Source organism: Neoarius graeffei, chromosome 8, assembly GCF_027579695.1.
Source record: "Neoarius graeffei isolate fNeoGra1 chromosome 8, fNeoGra1.pri, whole genome shotgun sequence".
NCBI classification, from domain to species: domain Eukaryota; kingdom Metazoa; phylum Chordata; class Actinopteri; order Siluriformes; family Ariidae; genus Neoarius; species Neoarius graeffei.
In genome coordinates, this window is record NC_083576.1 from 48,851,708 (window position 1) to 48,875,614 (window position 23,907).

The 23,907-nt window shown below is 40.9% G+C and overlaps 1 protein-coding gene across 8 annotated transcripts in view; it reads left to right on the forward strand.

Annotated features, from left to right (window-relative positions):
- Positions 1 to 23,907, forward strand: part of dlg3 (discs, large homolog 3 (Drosophila)) — a 292,322-nt gene that overhangs the window by 209,373 nt on the left and 59,042 nt on the right. For all 8 annotated transcript variants that reach the window (XM_060927732.1, XM_060927733.1, XM_060927734.1 and 5 more), the window contains one exon: positions 21,092 to 21,206. In XM_060927732.1, coding sequence (XP_060783715.1) covers positions 21,092 to 21,206 — 115 coding nt within the window. The remainder of the gene's footprint in view (positions 1 to 21,091; positions 21,207 to 23,907) is intronic.

Consider the following 23,907-nt stretch of genomic DNA (forward strand, 5'->3'; position numbering starts at 1 on the left):
TAGAAATATTTGTGTCTCCTGAAATATTTGCTACTAGAGGTTTCTAGAAAATTGCTAGGTTACTAGAAATATTTGCGTCCCCTGAAATATTTGTTACTAGAGGTTTTTATGAAGTTACTAGAAATATTTACGTCTTCTGAAATGTTACTAGCGATTTCTAGAAAATTACTAGGTTACTTGAAATGTGTTTCCTGAAATATTTGCTACTAGAGGTTTTTTTGGAAAATTACTAAGTTACAAGAAATATTTGTGTCTCCTGAAATATTTGCTACTAGAGGTTTCTAGAAAATTGCTAGGTTACTAGAAATATTTGTGTCTCCTGAAATGTTACTAGAGGTTTTTATGAAGTTACTAGAAATATTTACGTCTTCTGAAATGTTACTAGAGGTTTCTAGAAAATTACTAGGTTACTAGAAATTTGTGTCTCCTGAAATATTTGCTATTAGAGGTTTTTGGAAAATTACTAAGTTACTAGAAATATTTGCGTCTCCTGAAATGTTACTAGAGGTTTTTTAGAAAGTTACTAGAAATATGTCTCCTGAAAAATTTGCTACTAGAGGTTTCTAGAAAATTGCTAGGTTACTAGAAATATTTGCGTCTCCTGAAATGTTACTAGAGGTTTTTAGAAAGTTACTAGAAATATGTCTCCTGAAAAATTTGCTACTAGAGGTTTCTAGAAAACTACTAGGTTACTAGAAATGTCTCCTGAAATGTTACTAGAGGTTTCTAGAAAATTACTAAGTTACTAAATATTTGCGTCTCCTGAAATGTTACTAGTGGTTTTTAGAAAATTACTAGGTTACTAGAAATATTTGTGACTAGAGGTTTCTAGAAAGTTACTAGGTTGCTTTCTATTTGTCTCCTGAAATATTTAATAGAGGTTTCTAGAAAATCAGTAGGTTACTAGAAATATTTGTGTCTCCTGAAATATTTGTTACTAGAGGTTTCGAGGTAGATATACATGTATGACTACGTATTTAGTTTATCATGCTGCATTCTTTCACATTTTAAGAGTCTGTAAGGCAGAGTTTTGTTTTGGATATTATTTTTGCTCTAAGAGAAACATTAACTGTACATCCAGTTCATGATAGAGCAGGTGTTGTAGACACTCAGGTGTGTCAGGAAGTGACTTGATCAGAACGAGTGAAATTAAAACGTTAGTGGGTTGTTTTTCAGTATTTGTGGTGTTTGTCAGTTTAAAACAAAGGTCATGTATTTGACTCATTAGAAAAGGCCTCGTTAACAGCTCTCACTGTCAAACGCCAGGTTTCATGTTGGTTGTGTCACAGAGTAGGAAGTAGTCTGTCTGATAAACTTTGTAGTGTGATTGCTTCAGTGTAAACTATGAGTGGAATGTGGCAGTAAGTTATCTGTTGCAGCATGCTCACTCTGATCTCTGTATCGTCATATGCTACTGATATATAATTGGACCCTCCCATGGGCTTGAACTTCCGTATAGAAATAGAAATGACATACTAATTTAGGCCAGAATAGATTATTGAACTAATATATGGGACTCGACTATAGGCTCTTTTACATATGAGGATAAGAAAAAGACTAGAGCTAGTGCTACTGATGATCATTTGGTATAGCTATTCATTTTGTGAGGTTAAATATGTAAGGAATTAAATAACACAGAATGCTGTTTGCCTACAGTTAACACAGGATTGTGTGATGTGGTTCAGTGTAAAACAGGTTGGTTGGTTCCTGTTATCACTTATGCCGTGACAACTCTAGTCTGTGTGTTTTCTTTCAACGAGTTAATTAGACAAAAAAAATGCAACTTGGCGAGACCTTTGTCCTGAAAACTTTTCGTTGCTGGAAAACCTGAAGGAACAAATTTACCTCTGGCAACTATACAGCTTCATAGTGTATTAATCTAGTAATGGGTAATGTATAACCAGCCTCAGTAATGGCAGCAAAGAAGTTTTCTTTTCTGTTCTGTGTTTTTACTTAAACTTCAAACAGTGGTGTCACCTTTTTGATCTAATCAGCAATCGCCATGTCTGACTAGTGGTGTCCTGTTATATAATTAAGGCCACTGGCTTAAAAAGCAGCTGGGGTAAAAGGAGTCACAGTGGTGCTTCAGTAGTGGCTTCTCAGATGTCTTCCTGGGCATGGTGCCTAGTGCTTGTCTGCTGGCCCAAGCCTGGAAATGTCTCTCGGACATTTCTAATTGAAGTTCAGTCTAGAGGACTTAATGAACTCCTTAGGAAGTCCCATTTGTTCCATCTTTCCATTCATTTTTTTGTTCGTTCATTCATTTGCTCCTAAGCTCAATGATTTTAAGTTTCTTTGAACGGACTGCCACTAATGGCTTCAAATATACATTTTCTCCTGCCACATTAACCTCTTTTATACTGTAGAGCCAAATGGCTCTGAGCATGGAGAGGAGCTGTTCCAGTGCAGTTTGTGGGTACACAGTTTGGCACAAAATGTTTCCTCTGAACAGTTAAATAACATTAAACAACAGAACTTTTTCAGCTTGGAGACCGATCGGAGTGATGCAGCTTGAATGTTTCACAGTATGATAAGCTAGTCTGAAAACGTCACACTTTCCTGGTGTTACTATATTTATCAACCATTAAAAACGTGCAATCTTTGTCTTATTTTTGAAGCTTTTAAAAATTCATTTACATTGTCAGTATTTATGTTAATGCAGTGTTTCTGAAACTTTTCCAGACCAGGGACCACTTTATCCACAAAAAATAATTCACAGGCCACCTAACCCCCCTAAATATCCCAAACAAAAAAACAATGAGCCTACTTCAACAGTATATTACAAATTACACCCTAATGAAATGACAGTTTTACATATACTATCGCCAGCTCATTCACTGTTGTCCTCCTCTTAATGGGAAGAATGGTACTGCTTATTCTGATACATCAGTGAAGCAGTCAGTGCGTTTACATGCACATAGAGAAAATCGAATTTCTGCCGTTGCTTGACTGAAATCGAAGTTCTAAATGGCATGGAAACACCTTAGCTCGGCTGAAATCGAACCGAACTTGATTTCTCGTAATCAAGCTACACGACCTAGATTATGCGATTGTAGCCGAGCTACTTGGTGCATGTAAACCCTATCGAGCTACGTAGTCGAGCTACTTACTTCAGCACCGCCCCTTCCGGGAGTGACGAGACCACAAGCGGGAAACAGCCTCGGTCGGGAAAAAAAAACAGCCTCGGTCGGCATGACACTTCACCTTAGCCGCCACTTTATTAGGAACACTTGTGTCTGGGCATGTACGCACCCGGGGCACCTCTAGGGGCGGAAAGTCAGGACGATTCTAAGGGCCTGGCATTGACGGGGGCCTGTGAGGGATATTAATATTATTTTAATAGTATTGCCTTGTGTAAGTTTTTGAAAAAATTTCATTTCATCTGTTAAAATATGCAAATTATACATGGTTATGATTTGCTATAACATTTTTCTTGAATTATGATAGTCATTTCACCCCTCCACCCTTTTTACTAATGGTACAGTCTGATTCTGGGAGCGGGACACGTGAAATGTGTCGCTCCGTGCATGCACAGAGCTATTAGCGCAGCTTAGATCAGCTGGCAGTTTTTCTATGTGCGCAACAGAGGTGTACATTCTAGAAGTTGCGAAGCAGGAGCAGGTGTGATGAATTATGAAGTCCGGATATCACACTGTGTGTGGGGAAAAAAAAAAATCGCCTTTTTTCATAGGTATCTTTATTGTATAATTAAGTCTAGGTGTTTTGCCATTGTTCATGTGTGGATTTGTTGATATTGTTAAGTATTTAACTTTAATATTTTGCACATTAGCTGTGGTCATAAGCTAGCCGCACACTACGCCGATTTTCAGCGTACCAAGCCAACTGAAGTCGCGAGTCAGGCGTAAAGACTAGTTTTCGATGGTACCGACTCCTCTCACAGCCGATTCGAAAAACTAATCGGGAGCCAGACTGATCGGCGAGAGTCGCTAGCAATAGCCAATCATATATTTCGCATATAACACGTGACATCATTAAACACAATTTCTAGCGCAAGAAATACGTGTTGGTAGCACCTAATGCAGGTATATACTGTAATTCCATAGACTGAAGCTTTATCCATAGACACAGTGGGCTGGAAAGCCACTCTGCTCAAGTTGTGTGGCTGAATTCCAAATCGCTTTAACTCCCCTATATAAGTGCACTATTTAAGGTTGGAAATAATAGCTCATGCAGCCTAGATAGTGCGCTACATATTCCATGTTGTGTCATTTGTAATTCAGCCTGTAGCATCTTCAAGTGTTGGATTTAACAGTAACTATATCCAATAGCCAATCACAAAGCTATTAAGTTGTCACGTGATATTTAGCGGAATGTTTATGATGCTTAGTTCGCATAATCTCGTTTGGTGTTGCTTCAGTCACGACTGCACTTGTCAACAGTCGTGAGTTAGTCGGGGATATGTGCGTGCCCTGTCGGGAGTCGGCTCTGAAATGGGTCGGTTCGGTACCGCGTGGATCGGCGTAGTGTGCGGCTAGCAATAGATATCATTGCTATTGTTCATGTGTGGATTTATTGATACTGTTGCTAAGTATTTAACTTGAATATTTGAACATTTGCTGTGTTTTCTAATAAATATGTGATGCCTAAAAGAAACCAAAAACACTTAGTGGATTTCTTGCAGTGCACTATGTAATTGTATCAAAAAACTAGTGTAGTTATTCGTCAAGGCATACATTTGATCACATAAAGTCAATAAATGGAGGAAACAAAGGAATACATTTTGTAATCCTGATTATTGATGTTTGCTGGAGGGCTCTGGAGTATCCATAATGTGCATACAGAATGTTATAAATCCATACTGATACAGTGATGCATGCAATTTCTCTCAACACAAACATTTGGATTGAATGAACTCCATAGGCTACTGAGTGGCCTAATAGTTGCTCATAAAAGAAAAAAATATATCTTCCATATATATCATTTTTAAAGGTCCCATGGCATGAAATTTTCACTTTCTGAGGTTTTTTTACGTTAAAATGAGTTCCTCTGACCTTCTTAAGTCACCCCAGTGGCTAGAAATTTCATAATGTGTAAACCAAACTATGCCCAACATTTGAGAATGGCGTGTCAATACGGCGCGTTGATAAGCTCTTCCCTTTACTACGTCAGCAAGGGAGATGATCCCCACGCCCCCCCCTCTGGATTCCCACCCACTGTATGCCTGCCCAGTTGTAGTGAGGAGACCATAGAGGACACAACATGGCATCACCTAAGCGAGCGAAACATGGAAGTTGCGCTGTACATGGATGTGACAACACAGAAAAGAGTCCGTTTTTACTGCCGACGGGAGAGCCTCTGAAGACGCAGTGGCTTAATTTTATTTACTTCAATAATACGCCGTCGAGTCTACCTAAGACGGTGTATGTATGTCGGAAGCATTTTCCTGAGGAATGTTTCCACAACTTGGGACAGTACAGGGCAGGTTTTGCACATCAACTGTCACTGAAGCCTGGGTCCGTACCAAGCGTCCCTGCCGCATCAGCCACAAACACCGAAAAAGTAAGTGTATAACTGGTCGTTTTGCCGTGTTTTAAAATCGGTGCGTTAGCCTAGCAATGGCTACATTAGCTGTGCAGCTAACCGCTTCTTGCAGTTAGCCAGGTACTCTGTGCTACAAAACCAAAGAGCATGCAGCATGCTCTGTTAAACTGAGTTTAGTCTGGAAATTGACTGTAACTTATGAGCTTATGTTTGACTATTGCTCCGCAATGCATGTTTTCTGTTGGATAAGCGATATGTTGCTGTAGTTGCTGCTTCTATCCTCTTTGGTTATGGAGTGTGTGTTCAAGCCTAGGGTATTATACGTTTGTAAACTACCACTCCGAACACACTCTCTGTTCTCTGTGTCACGTTGAGTTTACGAAAGGAGTCCGAGGGAGAACGGGGTTTTGTCTTAGCAGCGTGGCTACAGGCGCTGATAGCAGCGAGTATGTGTGCGCGCAGCTTGGTCAAGCCCCTCCCTCTCCCCCATGGCCCGCCCCCACCCTCTACCCTTCCCCGCCTCCTGCTTCTCATTAGCAAAACGACGCACTGGGAAAAGCGCTGAAATGGGGCTTTCTCCCAGGAGGCTATATTTACGTGCCGAGGGTTCATTTCGAGAAAGGCTGCGGATATAACATCCGGAAGCCTCCACGAGCCCGTTTAAAGCATCAACAAACCACCATGCCATGGGACCTTTAAGGCAACAGTCTATTCAGTCTAATTAGTTGGTAAGTTATTAGCATGTTAGCAGGCTAACAGTTAATATGTTCACCATTACAGATCAACTTCAACTTAGTGGCCATTTTATTAGGAACACTTCTGTTCGTACATACAAACTACAAACACTCTTCTTGTGAATACGAACCTGATAACTTTGTTTATACGCTTGAATAGCTCTTCATGACGACAACCGATTTCCTTGCGTGCATGTAGGATTGGATTTCTCTGGCACCCCTGCTGGGACCCTTAGCTCGATTACTGACAGCAGCTTGATTTGGATGTGCATGTAAACGTACTGACTGTCTGGTTCCAAACTGGACAGTTTTAATCTCGTATTGGGAGCCACATTGATGCGGTTGCGCTGCTTTGTTTTCTCAAAGAGAGTCATCATGTCCTTGCACTTTATCCTTGCTTGTTTCTTGTGCTTTTCTTTTGACTGACCACCGATCTGTTATCTTTTTGACAGTTTGATGCTAAGTTTAATTTGGTTACTTGTTTCTCTGCATTCCACATTCAGAGATGATGTTGATATGAAAGTGGTAACCTAAACTGGCGTAGCTATACAAGCCTCAACACTAGGCGTTGCCCAATTTGCCCCACTAAAATGCTCGGGCAGAAATATTTTAGCGAGTTGTGCCCATTCAGGCACACCTGTGGTTGGCTTCTTTAAGCACAAATATGATTTTCGAGCGAGTACATTGCAAAAAATAAGATGTGTTAACCAGCATCCTCGTCTCCCCTGTGATTGCCATTTTGTTTTTTTCTTCCCGATTTGTAACGGCGATTCTGATTGGCTCGCTTCAGGTGTGCATTTGTGCTTTTCATCACTGAGTGGTTGCTGGTGCCCTCTACGTTTTCCCAGGTTGACTTCAGGACGTCCACGTGTGTGTTTTTAAAAAAAAAAAAAAAGCTAGTGGTAAGTACATGCAATGAATGGAAAGGCATGCTCTTGTGCCTCAAATAGTAAACCACACTATAAAGGTTGTTTAATTTCCTCTTAAATGCAATGGCAAACTGAATAAGACAGTACTGCAGTACAGACTCCTGTTTTATAATGTTTTTAGTTTTATAATTCATCTTTGCAATGTTGCTAGTCATTGTTCAAGGCAAAGCAAAGTGTTTTGTGTCCTAAACTCTATATAAAAAGACGCATTACGTACTAGTACCGTACATAAATCAACATCATATATGTAAACTTATGTTTCATGTTTTCAGGGCTTATCTTGTTCTGTTGCAGAAATAAATGTTTTTAAAAATAAATGTTTTTTAAAAAACGTACTTTTGTCTAAATAACTCAGTTATACCCCTAGAAAACATATCAGTATTGCCTTGAACCGTGTACTTGAAAACTTGCCGAAATCCCGCGAAATTTTAGGGGCAAAGAGAAATTCAAGGGGGGCAAAAAAATTTTTGAGGCCATTTGCCATGCAGGGCAAAAGGTGTCAAAAGTTAGCGTTGAGGCCTGCTATAGGCAGTGTCGCAAAACCGTTGGCTTGCTTAATGTCAGACAAATTCAAATAATAGGCTACTATTTGAATTTACATAGGACTTTATTCAGTATAGAAAACAGCTCATCTGTGCTACTCATAACTTTTGCTTTTGGAGTCACACAGACGATTTGAGAAACACTGATAAAATGTGATATGACCAACTCGCGGACCACAGTTTGATAAACGGTGCATTAATGGTTTTAAGCTAAAAGAGTGGCTGTAAAGAAAAGCAGCATACTGAGCCAAAAAACATCTAGCTAGAATAGCAATGTGAAGTGCTGATTATCCAAAAAGAGGTAGTTGTTCTGTTAATGACTGCCAACGCTGTTATGGTCTTCTGTGCGTTTGTTGACGGTGTATGAGGAAGTTACAAGCTTGCTATAATTGGTGACACAGATAGATAGTACTGTTTAAAACCGCACTAGATTAAACAGCGAAACATTTTCAGTGCAGTATGGAAATTGAGGTTGCTGTAGTATGATTTTGTTTGGGGGGAGGAGTCGTGTGTGTTACAAAATCTAACCTACGTTTCTGTGGTGTTGTAGACGAACACAAGGGAGGAGAGTTGCTGGAGTAAGAAACTTGACTGGATGTAAAAGATGAAGGGGGGTATACAATATTATTCTATCCACATTCACTAGATATGAGCAATTGCGTGCTCTGATTGGCTACTCTACTACGAGGATATCAGCTTGTATACCGTGAGTAGAGAAAAACAAAATGGTGAAGCATGTTGCTGAACCAACCGAGGACAAAATAAAAACTCTACTCGAAAACAAGACCCCAAAAAATACAAAAAAAAGCAACAAAATATGGAAAGAAAGTATTTGATGGTAAGAACTTCCTTGTTTTTTTTTTTTCAAGAATTATCGCATTTTTTAACAAATTGCTACTGTCATTTCTCCGGTTTGTTTACATTCTTAGCAGAAATTTTGTCTGATATTTTGTATAAAGTTTTTATTTATCGAATTTGCAAAAAATAAAAATTCTGTTTCTCAAAATCCAGTGAATGTGGATATAATAAGTTATTCCACTCAATCTCGTCATACATGGCTTATAGCCAACTCGGCGCGACGTGCCTCGTCGGCTATTGGCTTGTGTATGACTCGATTTCGTGGGACAACCGTTAAATACAGTAGATGTAGATGCATCTGTAATTTTACATTTTTGAAAAAAAGTCAATGGTGAGGTAATCGTCCAATGGTACACTCTCTAACTAAAACCACACCGACCTGAAAGATATATATGCACTGATTTGGTTTTATACTCAATGCACAATTTATAAAAGGAGCTGCCCAAGTCTACACCGACAAAGCAGAGTGCAGTCAACTCCTGAGTGAGATGCGTCACTCTGACATTAGCCACGCTGCCTGATTGCAGACATGTACCGGGAGCCGATAGTGATTTTGTAAGAGGATGCCAGAATTTGGGGGAAGCCATGACCTAATGGTTACAGAAGCAGCTTTGGGACCAAAAAATCACTGGTTTGATTCCCTGGACCAGCAGGAATGGTTGAAGTGTCCTTGATCAAGGCACTTAATCCCCAACTGCTCCGGGTATGTTGTATGTCACTCTGAAAGAGTATTTGCTAAATGTCGTTAATGTAATGTGTTTTCTAAACTGTTGTGCTGGCTGTTAGAATAGGAAAAAGTGTTCATTTTTACTGCATAGTGCTTCTTTTACTGCATACTGTTGAATGGGATGCCTTTCTAAGCCAACACAGTGCGATACAAGATGGTTGTGATCACAGGAAATTAGGAGGGATAATTGGTCTGTCTTTTTCCATTGCTCGTTTCAAGTGGCTATCATATCAGTGACCCAACTAATGCTGTGTTCACACTTGTACCGGTACGAAAGTGGTATAACCGTATCGATACAAAGTATACCGGTACAGTTTAGTGCATCTGTCCACACTAGCGAGAAATGTTTGCGGTTTTCTTTCATGGTAGTTGAAATGCGCGTGCACGAAATGTTTCCGTTGTTACCGAGTAACTTCCTTCCGAGAATATGGTGGATGAAACAACGTGTGCGCTTTTTGTTGTCAATGTACAGTCTGTGTTTCTGGTGGTCATTTATTCAGTCGAATCGTATAAAACACGCGAGGCAGTTGAGAAAGAAACAAAGAAAATGAATCTCCCTTTCTCCCCCCTCACTTTCTCCCTCTTCCCTTCTCTTCCCCTCCCTTTCTCCCCCCTTTCTTTGCTCCATGTAGCTCCATGGTCGTTTTGAGCCATTTTGACGTTTTATTTACAGCTGGAAAGCACGTGCGTATTGTATTGTATGAATAACCCGGAAGAAGTAGGAATAGTTCATTGCGCTTGCGCATTGTATTTGTATCGATACAGAGCCGCTTCATCTGTCCACACTACAGCGAAGCGCTACAGTACCGATACTGTACCGGTACGGAACCCATACATTTGTGGGTTTTATACCGCTACAGTACTGGTATAGATGCTAGTGTGGACAGGTGTTGCGGTACGAAAGTAGTTTCGTATCGGTACAAAATCCCTAGTGTGGACAGGGTATAAGACTTTAACAGGCTAGCCTTTGCCTGAAATCTACATTAAACTAGTTTCAAACATGAGAGAGCTAGACCATGTTCTTACTTGGGAGATGCTTCTAATGGAAACTTTTAGCTAGCTAGATATGTTCAGCTTATGTATGAGTTTATGACCTCTGGTTAGGCAGCATCTTGGACACGACTTCCTCAGTGTTGTAATAATAAAACACTGCGTCTTGAATGTGCCCACAGACAAATTATAAGCATCAAGAGATTTGTATGTGTTTGGTTTCTCTCTAGTATAAGTGAGCGGAAGATATGTATGACAGATGCATGTATGTCCAGCTGTTACAGGCTTATGACCCACTTAGAACCATTTAGCCACTCGCAGGGTCCCAGAGCTGTAAGGATCTCGAGTTACACCATTTGGAAATGTTAGTTTAGCCAAATGTCACTCCCTGTCTTTTATTGCTAATCCATAATAAGTGGATAACAATTTGGCTAATATCAATCTGATTCCTAAATAAAATTCTTGATCAGTTCACTCGGGCAGATTATAACCAAGTAGCTCTAGGTTGCAGCTATTCTGGCCTTTTTGCAACGAGGTTGTACATGCATCTGCTTTTGTTTAAAAACACCAAAGGGGTCTGTAAGTTTTACCTGAATCAGTCCATAACTGGTCAAAAGATTAGGAGTTTTCACATGATGATTCTTGTCATAACCTAACAAGGTAAACATAGTTTGTGCATGATTTATCTGCAAGTTTGTAAATTTATAGTCTCGATCAGCACAGATTAAAACAAAAGCCGCCAGTTCACTCCCCGAGAATAGGATGAGCAGTATGATGAAGAGCTAGTCCATTTTTATACCTCTGCCACTAGGTACTGTCCATCCATCTGCCTGAGATTCTCATTAGAGCAGTATCTCAAGAACGAGTGGTTGAATGTTTGTAGAATTAATATGGCGTGGTGATTGTAACCAACAAAATGAACCGATTTAGATTTTAGGAATTGATCCTAATAGGGTCAAGGTCACAGCAAGGTCAAATGTCTTCGTTTTTCTTCACTAGTTTATCTGATTTTATGATTTCTATTTTAAGGGTATTTCTGAAATATAAATTGTTAACAAGAAGGACAAGACTTGCTGGAAGTTGTGGCATTCCTGTTATTGCTGCTGGTGTTGTTTTACTTGTTAATCAGTGTTCTTTGGGGCAGAGTGGTAGGGTTCATATTTAATTTTTAAAAGGTCTGGCTTAGGCCACTTATGCCGCTTTTCCACTACAAACGCAGCTGAGCCGTGCCGTGCTGAGTTGGGCTGAGTCGAGCTGAGTGAGGCTGTTGGAGTTGCATTTCGACTACAACCGCACTGAACCGTGCTGGCTGGAAGTGGGTGGACACATTGGGTGGAGTTAGCGAAAGTGGTTTGACGTCACGTGATGTCGTTAAGCGGCGCAAACAGTGACATCAGTGACCTTTTAAGCGGTAGTCTCACAACCGGTATAGTAAACAATAAACATGGAGGACATGGAGTCGTTAGTGTTGCTGGTCTTGGTGCTGTGGCTTGTAGTCACCGACAACGCCAACAGATACTGGCAAGAGCGTATAGATGAGGCGAGGCGCATAAGGATTCAGAAATTCTCGTAATTCGTAATTCTTCTTCTTCCGGGTTTGCGGTGTTTACAGATCCCAGCGTGCTCGCGGGGCGTGTGTGGGCATGTGAGGACACTCCTCCTCACCAATCAGTGCACAGGGGAGTGTCTGCTCACGCCCCCAGCCTCACTCGGCTCGCTTTGGCTCGCTTCAGCCCCACTCCAAAACGGTGCGAGTTTTAGGGGCTAAGCAGGGCTGAAGCGAGCCGAGTCGTGCTGTTTTTTGGTAGTCGAAACGCGAGCCGTGTCGGGCTGAAGTGAGCTGAAAAAGGGTAGTGGAAAAGGGCCATTAGGCCCTGTCCACACGGCAACGGATTCAGGTGAATCTGATAAAATTGTTTATCGTTTCGGCCTGGCGTCCACACGGTACCAGCGTTTTGGGTGCCCCAAAACGAAATCTTAAGAGAACGGTTTCCAGAGTGAAAAAATCTGGCAACGGCGCCATTGCGAAGTCATCTGGATGAGTAGAACGGATTTGTTTCAGATGACGTCACAACCACATGACTGTCAGTGCTTCACGCCGGGTAGAAGTGTAACAAACTCGATGCGAGTTGTCAACAAATCCTATAACTTGGTTCATGAAACGCGCTTACAAAATATTTTCACTGTGAATATTTATCAGCGTTTCCGCTATGTACAATTGGCTGCGGCGGGCCACCGCACCTTGATTTTTGCCGCCACACCTTCAGGAATTCCGTAGCAACCCTAGGCAGTCCTATTTTTAAAAAAATAGGCTAAACCAATATTTTTTGACGTTGAGCGGACTCGAGCCTGGCATGAACCGCTCCGACGCACTATAATGACACCAATCTATCACCAGCCAATCAGGTGACTTAATCAAACGCATCCCCCGCCCACCAATCTATCACCAGCCAATCAGAAGACTTAATCAAACGCATCTCCCGCCCACTTGTGTCCGCGTCCGAGACGTTGAATTTCCACAGAAGGAGGGAAGAAGTTGACTGAGGTAAGACTGTGTGATAAATTAACGAATGAATGAGAGGAATTTCAGCATATAGGGCTTAAGTTTGTTACCGTTAAATAAGCATTGCTTGTACAGTAGCATTATGTCGTTACAACGTTGACCCACTTTTAACGTGCCAAGTACCGACTGTAGCCGCTAACATGCTAATTAGCTTGCTGTCAAAAGTGCAAAGACCTTAAATTGCTCTGTGTAAATTAGAAAATGGCGCAACTTCCTCTGTAGCAGTCAACTCAACTTGTTTTGAGCCAATCACAACAGGGCAGCACTGTGGCCTGAGGTAAAACATGATAGTTTTAGTTTGTTTAAATTACAAAAATGAGTACACCCAATGACTGTCTCATATACTCATACTGTTTAAGTAATGCAATAAAACTAATCTTTAAAAGTGGTATTTACTCAAACTGTTTGCATAGAATGAACTTTCGGGTTAAGTGTAATAGTGTTGCAGTGTTCTGCAAATTTGCAATTTAATATTTCAGATCTTGAGACATGAAAGTGCTATTTTAAAAAATAAAAGGTCAGAAATGTTTTCTTTGTCATCTATTTACCGTATTTTTCGGACTATAAGTCGCACTTTTTTTCATGGTTCGGCTGGCAATGCGACTTATACTCCGGTGCGACGTATATATGTTTTTTTTTTCACCGCGGAATAACTGGAGCTGATGCTGAGTCTGACGACAGCCACGCAGAAGAAGAGGAAACGGCGCTTCATCTGCTGCTGGAGGCAGAGTTGTTCAGAAGCGACACCGAGGATGAGGAATTCAATGGATTTGCTGATTTGGAGTGAAATCATCAGCTTGATAAACTTGATTGACCTGTGTTTTATTATTAATGATAGGCCTATAGTTATTTAAATAAGTTATGTAGTGATTTTAGGCAGTGCTTAATTTGTGAAGTGGGAGGTCCCACAACGCAGGAGGTGGGTGGGTCTGGCGACTCAAAAAAAAAAAAAAAAAAAAAAGGCGGGGGATGGTTTACTATAACTTTACGCACATGCGCTTATTGTGTGTGTAAAATAATAATAATAATAATATCAGACATTATGATCTTAGAAAACGCTTTAGTGACACAGTTACAGACAGTAATATGTCGTGATATTATAAAATATTAATTTTTATTAGTCTATATATTAAATTATATATTACATTTATCTTCTAAAATAACAGACTGTACTCATCACAACCGGTTTATTTCACCATTGGAGATCAGATCACACAAGACATGAGTTAAATGACTCATTTTAAGGATTTAAGTAGGGGATTTAAAAGCGGTTTTGTTTTTTTTTTTTTTTACTAGACGGTTGTTTTTACTACCGTACCTGTCTTTGGAGATGATATACCTATAGCCTACTTGACCTCTGATTTGATGAAATAAAATTCGACAAAAATGAAGAATGACACTCCTCGATGATGACTACAGCTTTAATAACACAGATGAAAGAGCCATGGGGCGATAATAAGCCCTACCGGTAAAAATATTCTAAAAGCAAACTGATTAATGCATCAGTAATAGGCTACTAATATTAGTTATTATAATAATAATAATATAGGCTATTAGTAATAACGATAGTGATAGTATTAAAGATAGTAGTACATATTTAAAATAATCAGACTAGGCTACTTACAGGGCAAAGGGCGCGTTATCACTGCTCAGCTGTTCGTTTATTAAATAAACAATGCAGTCGTGCAGTAACCACGCGCCGATTATCAGATAGAATCAGATTCTATGGATAGAATAACCCTTCAAAAAAGTGCGACTTATAGTCCGGTGCGACGTATACATGTTTTTTTCGTCTTCATAATGCATTTTTTTGGCTGATGCGACTTAAACTCCGGAGCGACGTATAGTCCGGAAAATACGGTAGTTAATTTTATTTCCTCAATAATTTTCCTTGATTGAGAAATCGGTCTGGGCTCTTATGGGTTAATCAGTAGCCTGCAGGCTAGTATATGTTCCATTTACAGTCAAACATTTTGATGTACTCCAGGCTCAATTTTGATTAATCAAAAATGTGCATAGTAGTACAGTCTGAAGATGCTCTTGCACATTCGGTGTCAATTGAACAAAAATTATGGGAGGATATAGGTTTAATAAGTTTTACAATTTTTGAAGTGAGTGATGGATTGATAAGTTTAAATGTTTTCAATATTTTCTTATCTTCAGACATAGATGTTTCTTTACCTGCTTGATAGTTTTGACCGGGACTCCAATCTTCCTCAGAAGAGTCATTAGTCCTTAAATTAAATTCATTATAGACATGAACTTAAAATCATTGTTTTATTTTATGGCCTCGGTGCCCTGGCTTTTGGCCTTCGTGCCCTCGGCATCAGCAGAGCGTTCGTTTTCCACACTTCGTCGACTGAAATCATACCTCCGATCCACAATGACACAAAAGAGACTGAATGACTTGATGAACTGCCATATTCACCGTGACATTCTGGAACAAACTGACATGGCAGCCATTGCAAAGGAGTCCGTGCAGGCCAATGACAGACGCAGGCAGGCCTTTGGGAAGTTTTAAGGGTAAATCATTGGTTACTTCTATTAGCACTGCCGAGTGCACTGCTTCCTCTGTTTTCAATGTTTCTATACTGCATTGGTACTGATACAAGCAAGTTATTTAAGTTGAGTTAGCCTACTACCGAGGTGCTTTTGTTGTGTACTGTTGGCTGTTTTAGCATTTTATTCTGCGCAGTTATGTGCTGGCATGTTGTGGGCTAAAGTCATGACCGATGGATTAATCTATGTATAGCCTTCTGTGCTGTTGGCTGTTTTTATCCTCGTACTGGGGTGGGACGTCTGAGCGCAGGTCTTGCCACCACACCTTCAAACATTTTCTAGGGGAAACACCTGTTTATTGTGTAATGGTGCAAAGTGAGAGAGTGAGAGAATAGCCCTTAGGGCAGAGTCTTTAGTCCAAACACTGCGGAAGCAGTACCAAACCGCGCACCGCCCGTGCGCTTTCCAAAAACAAAAACAATCCCGCCAGCAAACATAGGAAAGAAAAAAAGGAGTGATCTCACCTCTTCAGATGTTGGTTTAAGTCCGACAATACATTCCTCAAAAAGGGCGTAGAAGAACAAAGTAATCCATCAACGTGTAGCATTCAATTTATTCCGGACCATTAAAGAATTCTGGAGGATATCAGAATGTTGGCGTACCGGCTTCCATCTACCCCGTTCATTCCTCTTTCCGCGTCTTTCGTTTTACGCTACTGATTAGTAATCAAAACTTTGTGGCTAATGCTACAGAAGAAGGGGTTTATGCGCATGCGTCTACTACTTCTATTGTTCCGGTGTCTCCGATGGGACCGTCTTACAGCGCACGTAGTGGTGTGGCATGTGTATTGCATAGTTTTCAGCAAGCGTTGCGTTGCCATATGAACCTGAAATTTTACTGATCTGTTGCCCATGTGGACGAGATATTTAAAAAAAAAAATCTCGTTGTCGTGTGGATGTAGCCTTAATTTTATATTTGAATATTGACCATTTGAAGCACAAAACAAATCCTGATAGTGGCATTGCAGTACACCCCTGCTTCAGAGGATTTGATGTGTGACTTCGGTATGGATGTTGTCTTTTCGAACATTGCGTTGCCAGTGGGCTCTGATGACATTTGAGACATTTTTACATTGTTAACTGATAACTACACTGTCGTTGGCATTTGTAGTGAAATGTTCACACGCTGCTGAAACCTTTCGTGTGTCTGCTCAAACCCTCACTCATGGATTGCTGAGTTTTTGTATTCTGAATGTAGCAAAAATAATTGTAATAGAAGTTGAGTAATTGTGATAGGCTTAATTATAGCCATCCTATTGTATTTCCCCAAGTGTTGTGTATTCAGACTGTTTACTTCTGCATTTCTATCAAGGTACCACGGTGGCTTCTTATTTACATTTAAGTGGCATCAGGTTACCCTATGTGTGATGGACATATTGGATACTGGAGTTCTGTATTCTTTTAAAGTTTAGTTTTTAGCTTATTCCTTTTTTAATTAATTAGGACTTAAATGTCAGTAAATAAGTTTTATGAAAATGTATTTTATTTTCGGGGTGGCATAGAAACTTCTGATAGTTATAGGAAACATAAGTTCTTGATCATGGATGATCAGTTGTAGTTGATTACCTACACCCGGGGTAAATCTACCAACAGTAGGTCTCAGTGTGGCGCCCCCCCCCCCCCCCCCCCCGCGTTCCTTCTTGAATGCTGTTATCTCACTTAATATTTGCATGTTGGTTGATTGCTTGCTAAACTAATGACTAAAGTCAGACCACCATGCTACAGAGGTACAACTCGTATTTTAATCCATATGCTCGTGTGTTCATGTCATGCTTCATTATTGCTCTATAAATATCATCTTGTCAGTGATTACTGTTTGTGAGACCTTTGTTCAAGGTCTTCATCCCAATTTGAGAAAGTGGGTCTGTTCAGCTTAATATGCGTAATTAGACTACATGATCAATATACACTAGTTTCTGAAGTCGTTCATCAGTGTGCAGTTAGCTGCTGGGTTTTACTTTGCGTTCTGTGTAGCAGGGACTTCACTGAACCTGTGTTGCTTTTAGGAGTGTAATGATGCAGTGAATCATTTTGCTTGATACAAAGCTGCGGAAAATGCATTCAACAGACTGCATGATAAAGTAGGCTATTCATCATAAATACCACTTGTATTATGTAAGCTTTAACCCTCTGGGATCTGACAGTATTTTCTGGCACTAAAGACTTTGGCATGCTCTGTCAATTTCAACAAATCTAAGCAGTATTTTCAAAGTCATATGACTTTTTTTTTTTTGTATTTAGCACAAGTTCGGCTACAATAATATCTATGTAGTATGTATGTCATGACTGTACTTAAAAAAAAAAAAAAACCCAGATAAATAAAGATGTAAAAAGTTTTAGAACTGTGTTGGAATGTGTGCGTGTGTGTGTGGGGGGAGACCTTACCCATTGTGTCGAACCATTTTGGTCACTTGAGGTATTCAGTCTTAGGCCAAGTTTACATTAGACCGTATCTGTCTCGTTTTCTTCGCGGATGCACTGTCCGTTTACATTAAAACGCCGGGAAACGGGAATCCGCCAGAGTCCACGTATTCAATCCAGATCGTGTCTGGTCCGGTGCTGTGTAAACATTGAGAATACGCGGATACGCTGTGCTGAGCTCTAGCTGGCGTCGTCATTGGACAACGTCACTGTGACCTCCACCTTCCTGATTCGCTGGCGTTGGTCATGTGACGCGACTGCTGAAAAACGGCGCGGACTTCCGCCTTGTATCACCTTTCATTAAGGAGTATAAAAGTATGAAAATACTGCAAATACTACCCATTGTGTAGTTATGATTGCCTTTAGGCTTGCCATCCTTCCACTTGCAAGTGGTAAGTGACGCGCATGCCCGACATGCACTGAGATCACACACACAGCGGCTCAGTCCCGAATCACTGCTCGTGCGCTTCACTCGCACGCGCTCTGTGAGCTGCGCAGGGCCGGAGTGCGCACCCTCCAGAGGGCACTCGCTGTTCAGGGCGGAGTGATTTGGAGCGCAGGATGCCTGCGGAGCCGAGCGTATCCGTGTATTGACGTTGCTGTGTGCACGCGAATCGTGTATTGGCGTTGCTGTGTGCACGCTAATCGTTTTAAAAACATTAATCTGATGATCCGCTGATACGGTCTAATGTAAACCCCACCTCAGGAATGTATCAAGCACAAAAACTTAACTGCTCCATTGATTTGGACAATTAACTGGCCATCAAAAAAATTGTCCTTTTTGTTTTGGGATAAAGGGTTGGCAGTGGGAGGGGTATTCAATGAGAAGAGTAAAAGATTCCATTCCATTCAATGAGAAGAGTGAAAACCCCTCCCACTGCCAACTCTTAATCCCATCAGGTCAAGTCACAATGGGTAAGGTCATGTTTTTTCACACATTCCAACACTGTTCTAAAACTGCTTTTTACAACAGCTTCATTTGTTGTTTGACTTTATTTTGGTATTTGACTCTATCTGGTGTGCCTTGAAACTAACTCTTGTACTATTTTACTCAGTTCAGAGCCACAACCAACTCTGTTACACAATTGCTCTGTAATTTTGCTCCCACTCCAGCTCCAAATTTTACTCTCTAAACTCAAAACCGAGCAAAATTAACTATTTTTGAGGAAGATACTTTTAACTCAGGAAAAAATTGCTGTCATTTATCCTGTGTATGCATGATAGCATACGCGTATCAACCGATCTGTTCATCAGAAATAGAAGAAACATTTACACTTACTCGAGTTGATTTTCGGCTGGATGGAGTCAGTTTAAAAAAAAAAGAAAAAAGGCACCACTCATCAGTGTCGCAGTTCTCAAGATTGAATTGAATCAGTGTCCTGAATCATGAACTGAATCACTGTGCTGAATCATCTGAAGCACATAAAATTCATGTGCTGTCTTGCAACAAGTTTTAATTCCAGATAAGTTAAACTACGTCTGACAGATTTTATCCTGTTTACGGTGGGCGTTCCCACCGTGAAAGAGAAATCAGTTGAAACTGAAAGCATGAAAGTGATGATTCACATGGCAACGGCATGATAGTCTTTTATGAATGCATACTCCAGTGTGACTGACTAAGGTGACAAGTTTTATGTTTCATCTAATTTAGGTAATTTAAAAACTATATTCTTTGGCAGTGGCCACATAGGAAAGTATAAAGTGTCAATATGTTTATCATGCTTGTATGATGCAAAACTCCCAAAGATATTTATCGAAATGCATGACCACCTCATTCTAAACCTGTCGAGCTTCACCAACGAAGCTCTCGACCCCAGACAGTTAATATACATTTAAACTTGATCAAGTCTACACTCCCTCCTCTAAAAAGTAGTGTTTTCTTCATCTCAAATCAGGATGGGCTACAGTGGTTTAAAAAGAAGCACGCTTCTCAAAGATGTGGTTTTAATGAGGTCAGTACATGAGCAGTCAGCAGGAATAGGAAAATTCCCTCTCGTTTTTCAGGTGTGGTGTATGGGAGCACTTCTGCTTCTTGGTAAATTATAACACTGACAGTCAGTGAGTGGTACCGTGAAACACTACAGTGTGCTGAATCCAAAGAATGTGCACAATACACCGGCACGAATGCAGCGCAACAAACTATCTGCTGCATTCATTCAACCTTTCCTCACTGATTCAGTCTGGGCAAAAGAAATCACTGCGGCAATTGGGACGTTTATATTTGTTCGTGTGGGAAGCAGGATTCAAAGGCGTAGCTAGAGCGCTGTGTGACTGAGAGCAAAACAAGCTAAGAGCAGAATGGGGAAAAGCTCTGAGCTTCAGATGTGCCTCCAGAGGGATGCAAGTGAAAGCTAGCCATGCTTAATTTTGTAACATTCTAAAGCCCAGCTTTTGTCATGCTGCTAAGAGTCTGAATGGATCATCAACATGACTTCCGGTCCGGAATGCCTGTTTGTGTTTGGACCCGTCTCCTCTGTCCTCACCAAAGATCCTGGGGGGAGGAGCTTTACAAGCATGAGTGGGGATCCTTTAAAATGTCAAACCCACCTAACCATTACTAATATGGAAATCTCGCTCTTGTCATTGGTACGCGAGTCTCGGTCTTCCATGAAATCATTGCGTACCGATCGCCGTTAATGGAGAACTCGTGTTCTGCGCGAGGCTTACGGCTAGTTTGACGAACTCGGAACATGGGAATGGTGCGGATTTCGTGTCGGTGACAAGAAATGCATGCTAATTCTCGCTGATTTCTGTGTTTTTAAAGAAGAAAGTCGAGACATTTGGGTTTTATGCAACCAAGTTTATTTAATCAACATTTCTTTCTTATTTTTATTTTTTAACTTTTGGTAGCATATTTTGGGCGCTTCACCTTAATTTGGGTGCCTACGACGTTATCCGTCGCAGGTTTCATGTAATTGAAAGGCCTGCATTAGAGACCTAATTTTGGAAAACGAGCCTAATCTTACCCTAATACACCTTTTTAAGTTTCAGTTGTTGTACTTTATAATGCTGAATGTTGTAACCAGTTGAAAATAGAAACCTTGAGGTACATATTCAGGCAGTGCTTATTTTTGCTATCTGAAAAATGTATCAAGACGCCACCTTCGTGTATTGAATTTGAATTTTGTATGTCGCTACACTCCTAATGTATGTATGTGCTTCCATTCTCTCTAGTTCTAAGTCAGCAACTCTTTTGAGCTGTGCTTTTGAATTGTGTGTTATTGATGGTGCTTTTTGTGTTTTGTTTGCTTGTTTATTTATTTGCAGAGTACAGCCGTTTTGAGTCAAAGATCCACGACTTGCGGGAGCAGATGATGAACAGCAGTATGAGTTCCGGGTCAGGTTCTCTACGAACCAGTGAAAAGCGCTCCCTCTATGTCAGGTAACAGATGCATGTTAAACACTCCCTGCCTGCATACAGTTAATTGTGACAACTTGTGAAAAATCAATAGGTTTGAACCGTCTTTTGCAGGTGAGTCACTGAAATGCCTGTGTGTTGTTTCTGTGCATTTCATTGATTTTTAACCTTTGTACTTTGCCCTGCCTGATAGTGTATCAGACAGCTGCACCTCATACATCAGGTATTTGTAGTCATGCAGCACTTTTACTAACCTTGTACTTTTTGTGGTGTAAAAGTTGTGGATGTGTGACTGGTATCACTCTCGGCTTGTGTCTGCAAGGGTAAAATGGATTAAAGCAGAGGTTCTCAAAGTTTTAGTCTAAGGCCCTTTTTGTTCATAGCATCAGAGCGCCTGCTTTTCCCCCCTTCATCTCAGCAGCTATCTCTGGCTTGCACGCACAAGAGACATGGCACTATTCTGATAACATTAGAGCAAAGCTGCGAAATGGGAACAGTATGACCAACCAATTGCAGCTGGCACGTATTTAATTTTAAGTGTTTAATCGCATCTATTTTTAAGCATGTACCACTTTTTATGCATCAAAGCAGTTTTAGTGAATCAATAACAAAAAAGATTTTTATGCATCCCCTTTAACCCTAAGAATGTGTTTTATATTTTGCTAAAATATGGTCTGGCATTTTATTTGAATTATGGTTAAACATTTTTCTCTTGTTGAAATGTAGTCTGTAAGTTTAGAGTAATGGTTGGACAGCCCTTGAAGGCCCAGGTATACTTAAGTGGACGCAGTCCGTGCACTGTGCGCGCGCGGACTGTGCGCATGGCACAGATTTTGTGATGCAGACAAGCTGCACAGCATCCAAATTGTGTGCGTCTGCGTGGACTGTGTGCATTTATTGATTGCATGTGTGCAAAACTTTGTGTATGGAGCACTTGCATGTGACGTCACAGCCGATCCAGATTGTGACAGACGCCATCTTGTCGGTCAAACGCCATATTTCCGCCTTCTACTTTTACTTCTGGTTCTACTTCTGCTTCTACTTCTACCTTTTCTTCTGGAAAAACCTACTACCGTAAATCCTCTAATATAGGCCTGGGCCTTTATTTCACTCAAGTGCATCTTGGTCCAGGCCATTATTGGAAGGAGGCCAGAATTAGAGGCAGGCCTCTATTTCTATTTGAGCAAAACAGACTACCAGTGGAATGAATAAAAACGAGATTTTGTGTCTAGTTGAACCTATAAAATAGGTTCATTTATTGAAAAAGTACAGTTACCATAACGGTATACAGAACATTATCCACAAATACCGGTAATTAAAATGTTTAGCAGCTTGCTCCCCAGAGTGCTCTGCAGCATATTCCAGCACGTTCTCCTTGAACTTTGTCAAATTTTCGTCTCTTCGCTGCCATGGTAAACACCATTAGCCTGCTGGTGACTGAAAACTGAAGTCTCACGTTCGAGTCAAGTTGATGCTTGGTTGCCTGGTTACCACCAGACCTACCGGTAATCACAATCAGGGGCGCCTGCAGGGTTGAACTGTAAGGTACGCACTAGCGGTGTAATCCCCCCCCCCCCCAAAAAAAAAAAACCGCTTGCGTGCTGCAGTTTCTATGAAGAGTTGATCTATAGGCTTATACACAAAACAACGATAGAACTTTAACTTGAAATTGAACAATAGCCTTCCATGAACACAGGCTGATATTTGAACAACATATGTGAACTACACACGACAATAAACAATAAACTCTTTATAGCCTCGATTAGAATCTAGTGAACTTGCTCAGCACTACCGCACGCACGACTCTGACACACACTGTAGTGCAACGTGGGGTACATAGACTCGTTGAAAAACTCCTCGGGTATTTTTCTGAGTTTACCGAAAATCAGAGTAGAAGGAGCCACCCACCCTCTGTCTGTCTGGTTTGAAGCGGTTCTGTAGGACATTGAGCTTTACAGAGTCCGGTGCACATTTTAAGGCATCTGGTTGAAGTTTACCTATGTCTGATAAATCTGATGTCAGTGATAGCGGGCTGACTCGTGGCTCATTAGTAAAGCTATCTGATGGCTCATTTGTCAGCAAGGTGGAGCAACCATCTACTTCTGATCGTAAGGGACATGGGGAGATGTAGGTGTTCTTATATGAAATTCACTGGATGTATGGCTAGTTTCAAACTCAGAGGTAGATGAAGGCAATTCCCTCAAAGGAACTGAGCTAGCATCCAGCTGCAGCGTACTGCTGCTAGGTTGCGGAGGAGTGGAAGCTGCCGGTGCCGTGTTACTAGCTGATACTGGAGAGGACTGGCAAGCAGATGACACCCCTGGATCACTGCTTTTGGACTTTTTCGTAAAAGTCTGAAACAAGCTCGTTTGTTTCAGGGTTCGTTTACTCATTTTTGACTCGCTTCTCAATAAATTCTCGCACAAGCTCTGACTACTGACGATTGTCTGTCTCCGTTTCTCAAAACTGGAGAGAATCTCAGTGGTGCAAGAAAAGTATATCTGCATTGACCAATGAGCTTTCTTGGTCACGCACACCCCGCCCACTCCTGAAGCACACAAATGCGCCGGCACACACACGTCTCTCTCTCTCTCTCTCTCTCTCTCTCTCTCTCTCTCTCAAATTATGTTGCATTGCCAAAGCATTCAGGTAACAATTATAATTAAAAAAAAATATCTCTCTCCCCAAGGTACGCCTAGTGCGTACGGCCATACGCCTGGCGGCG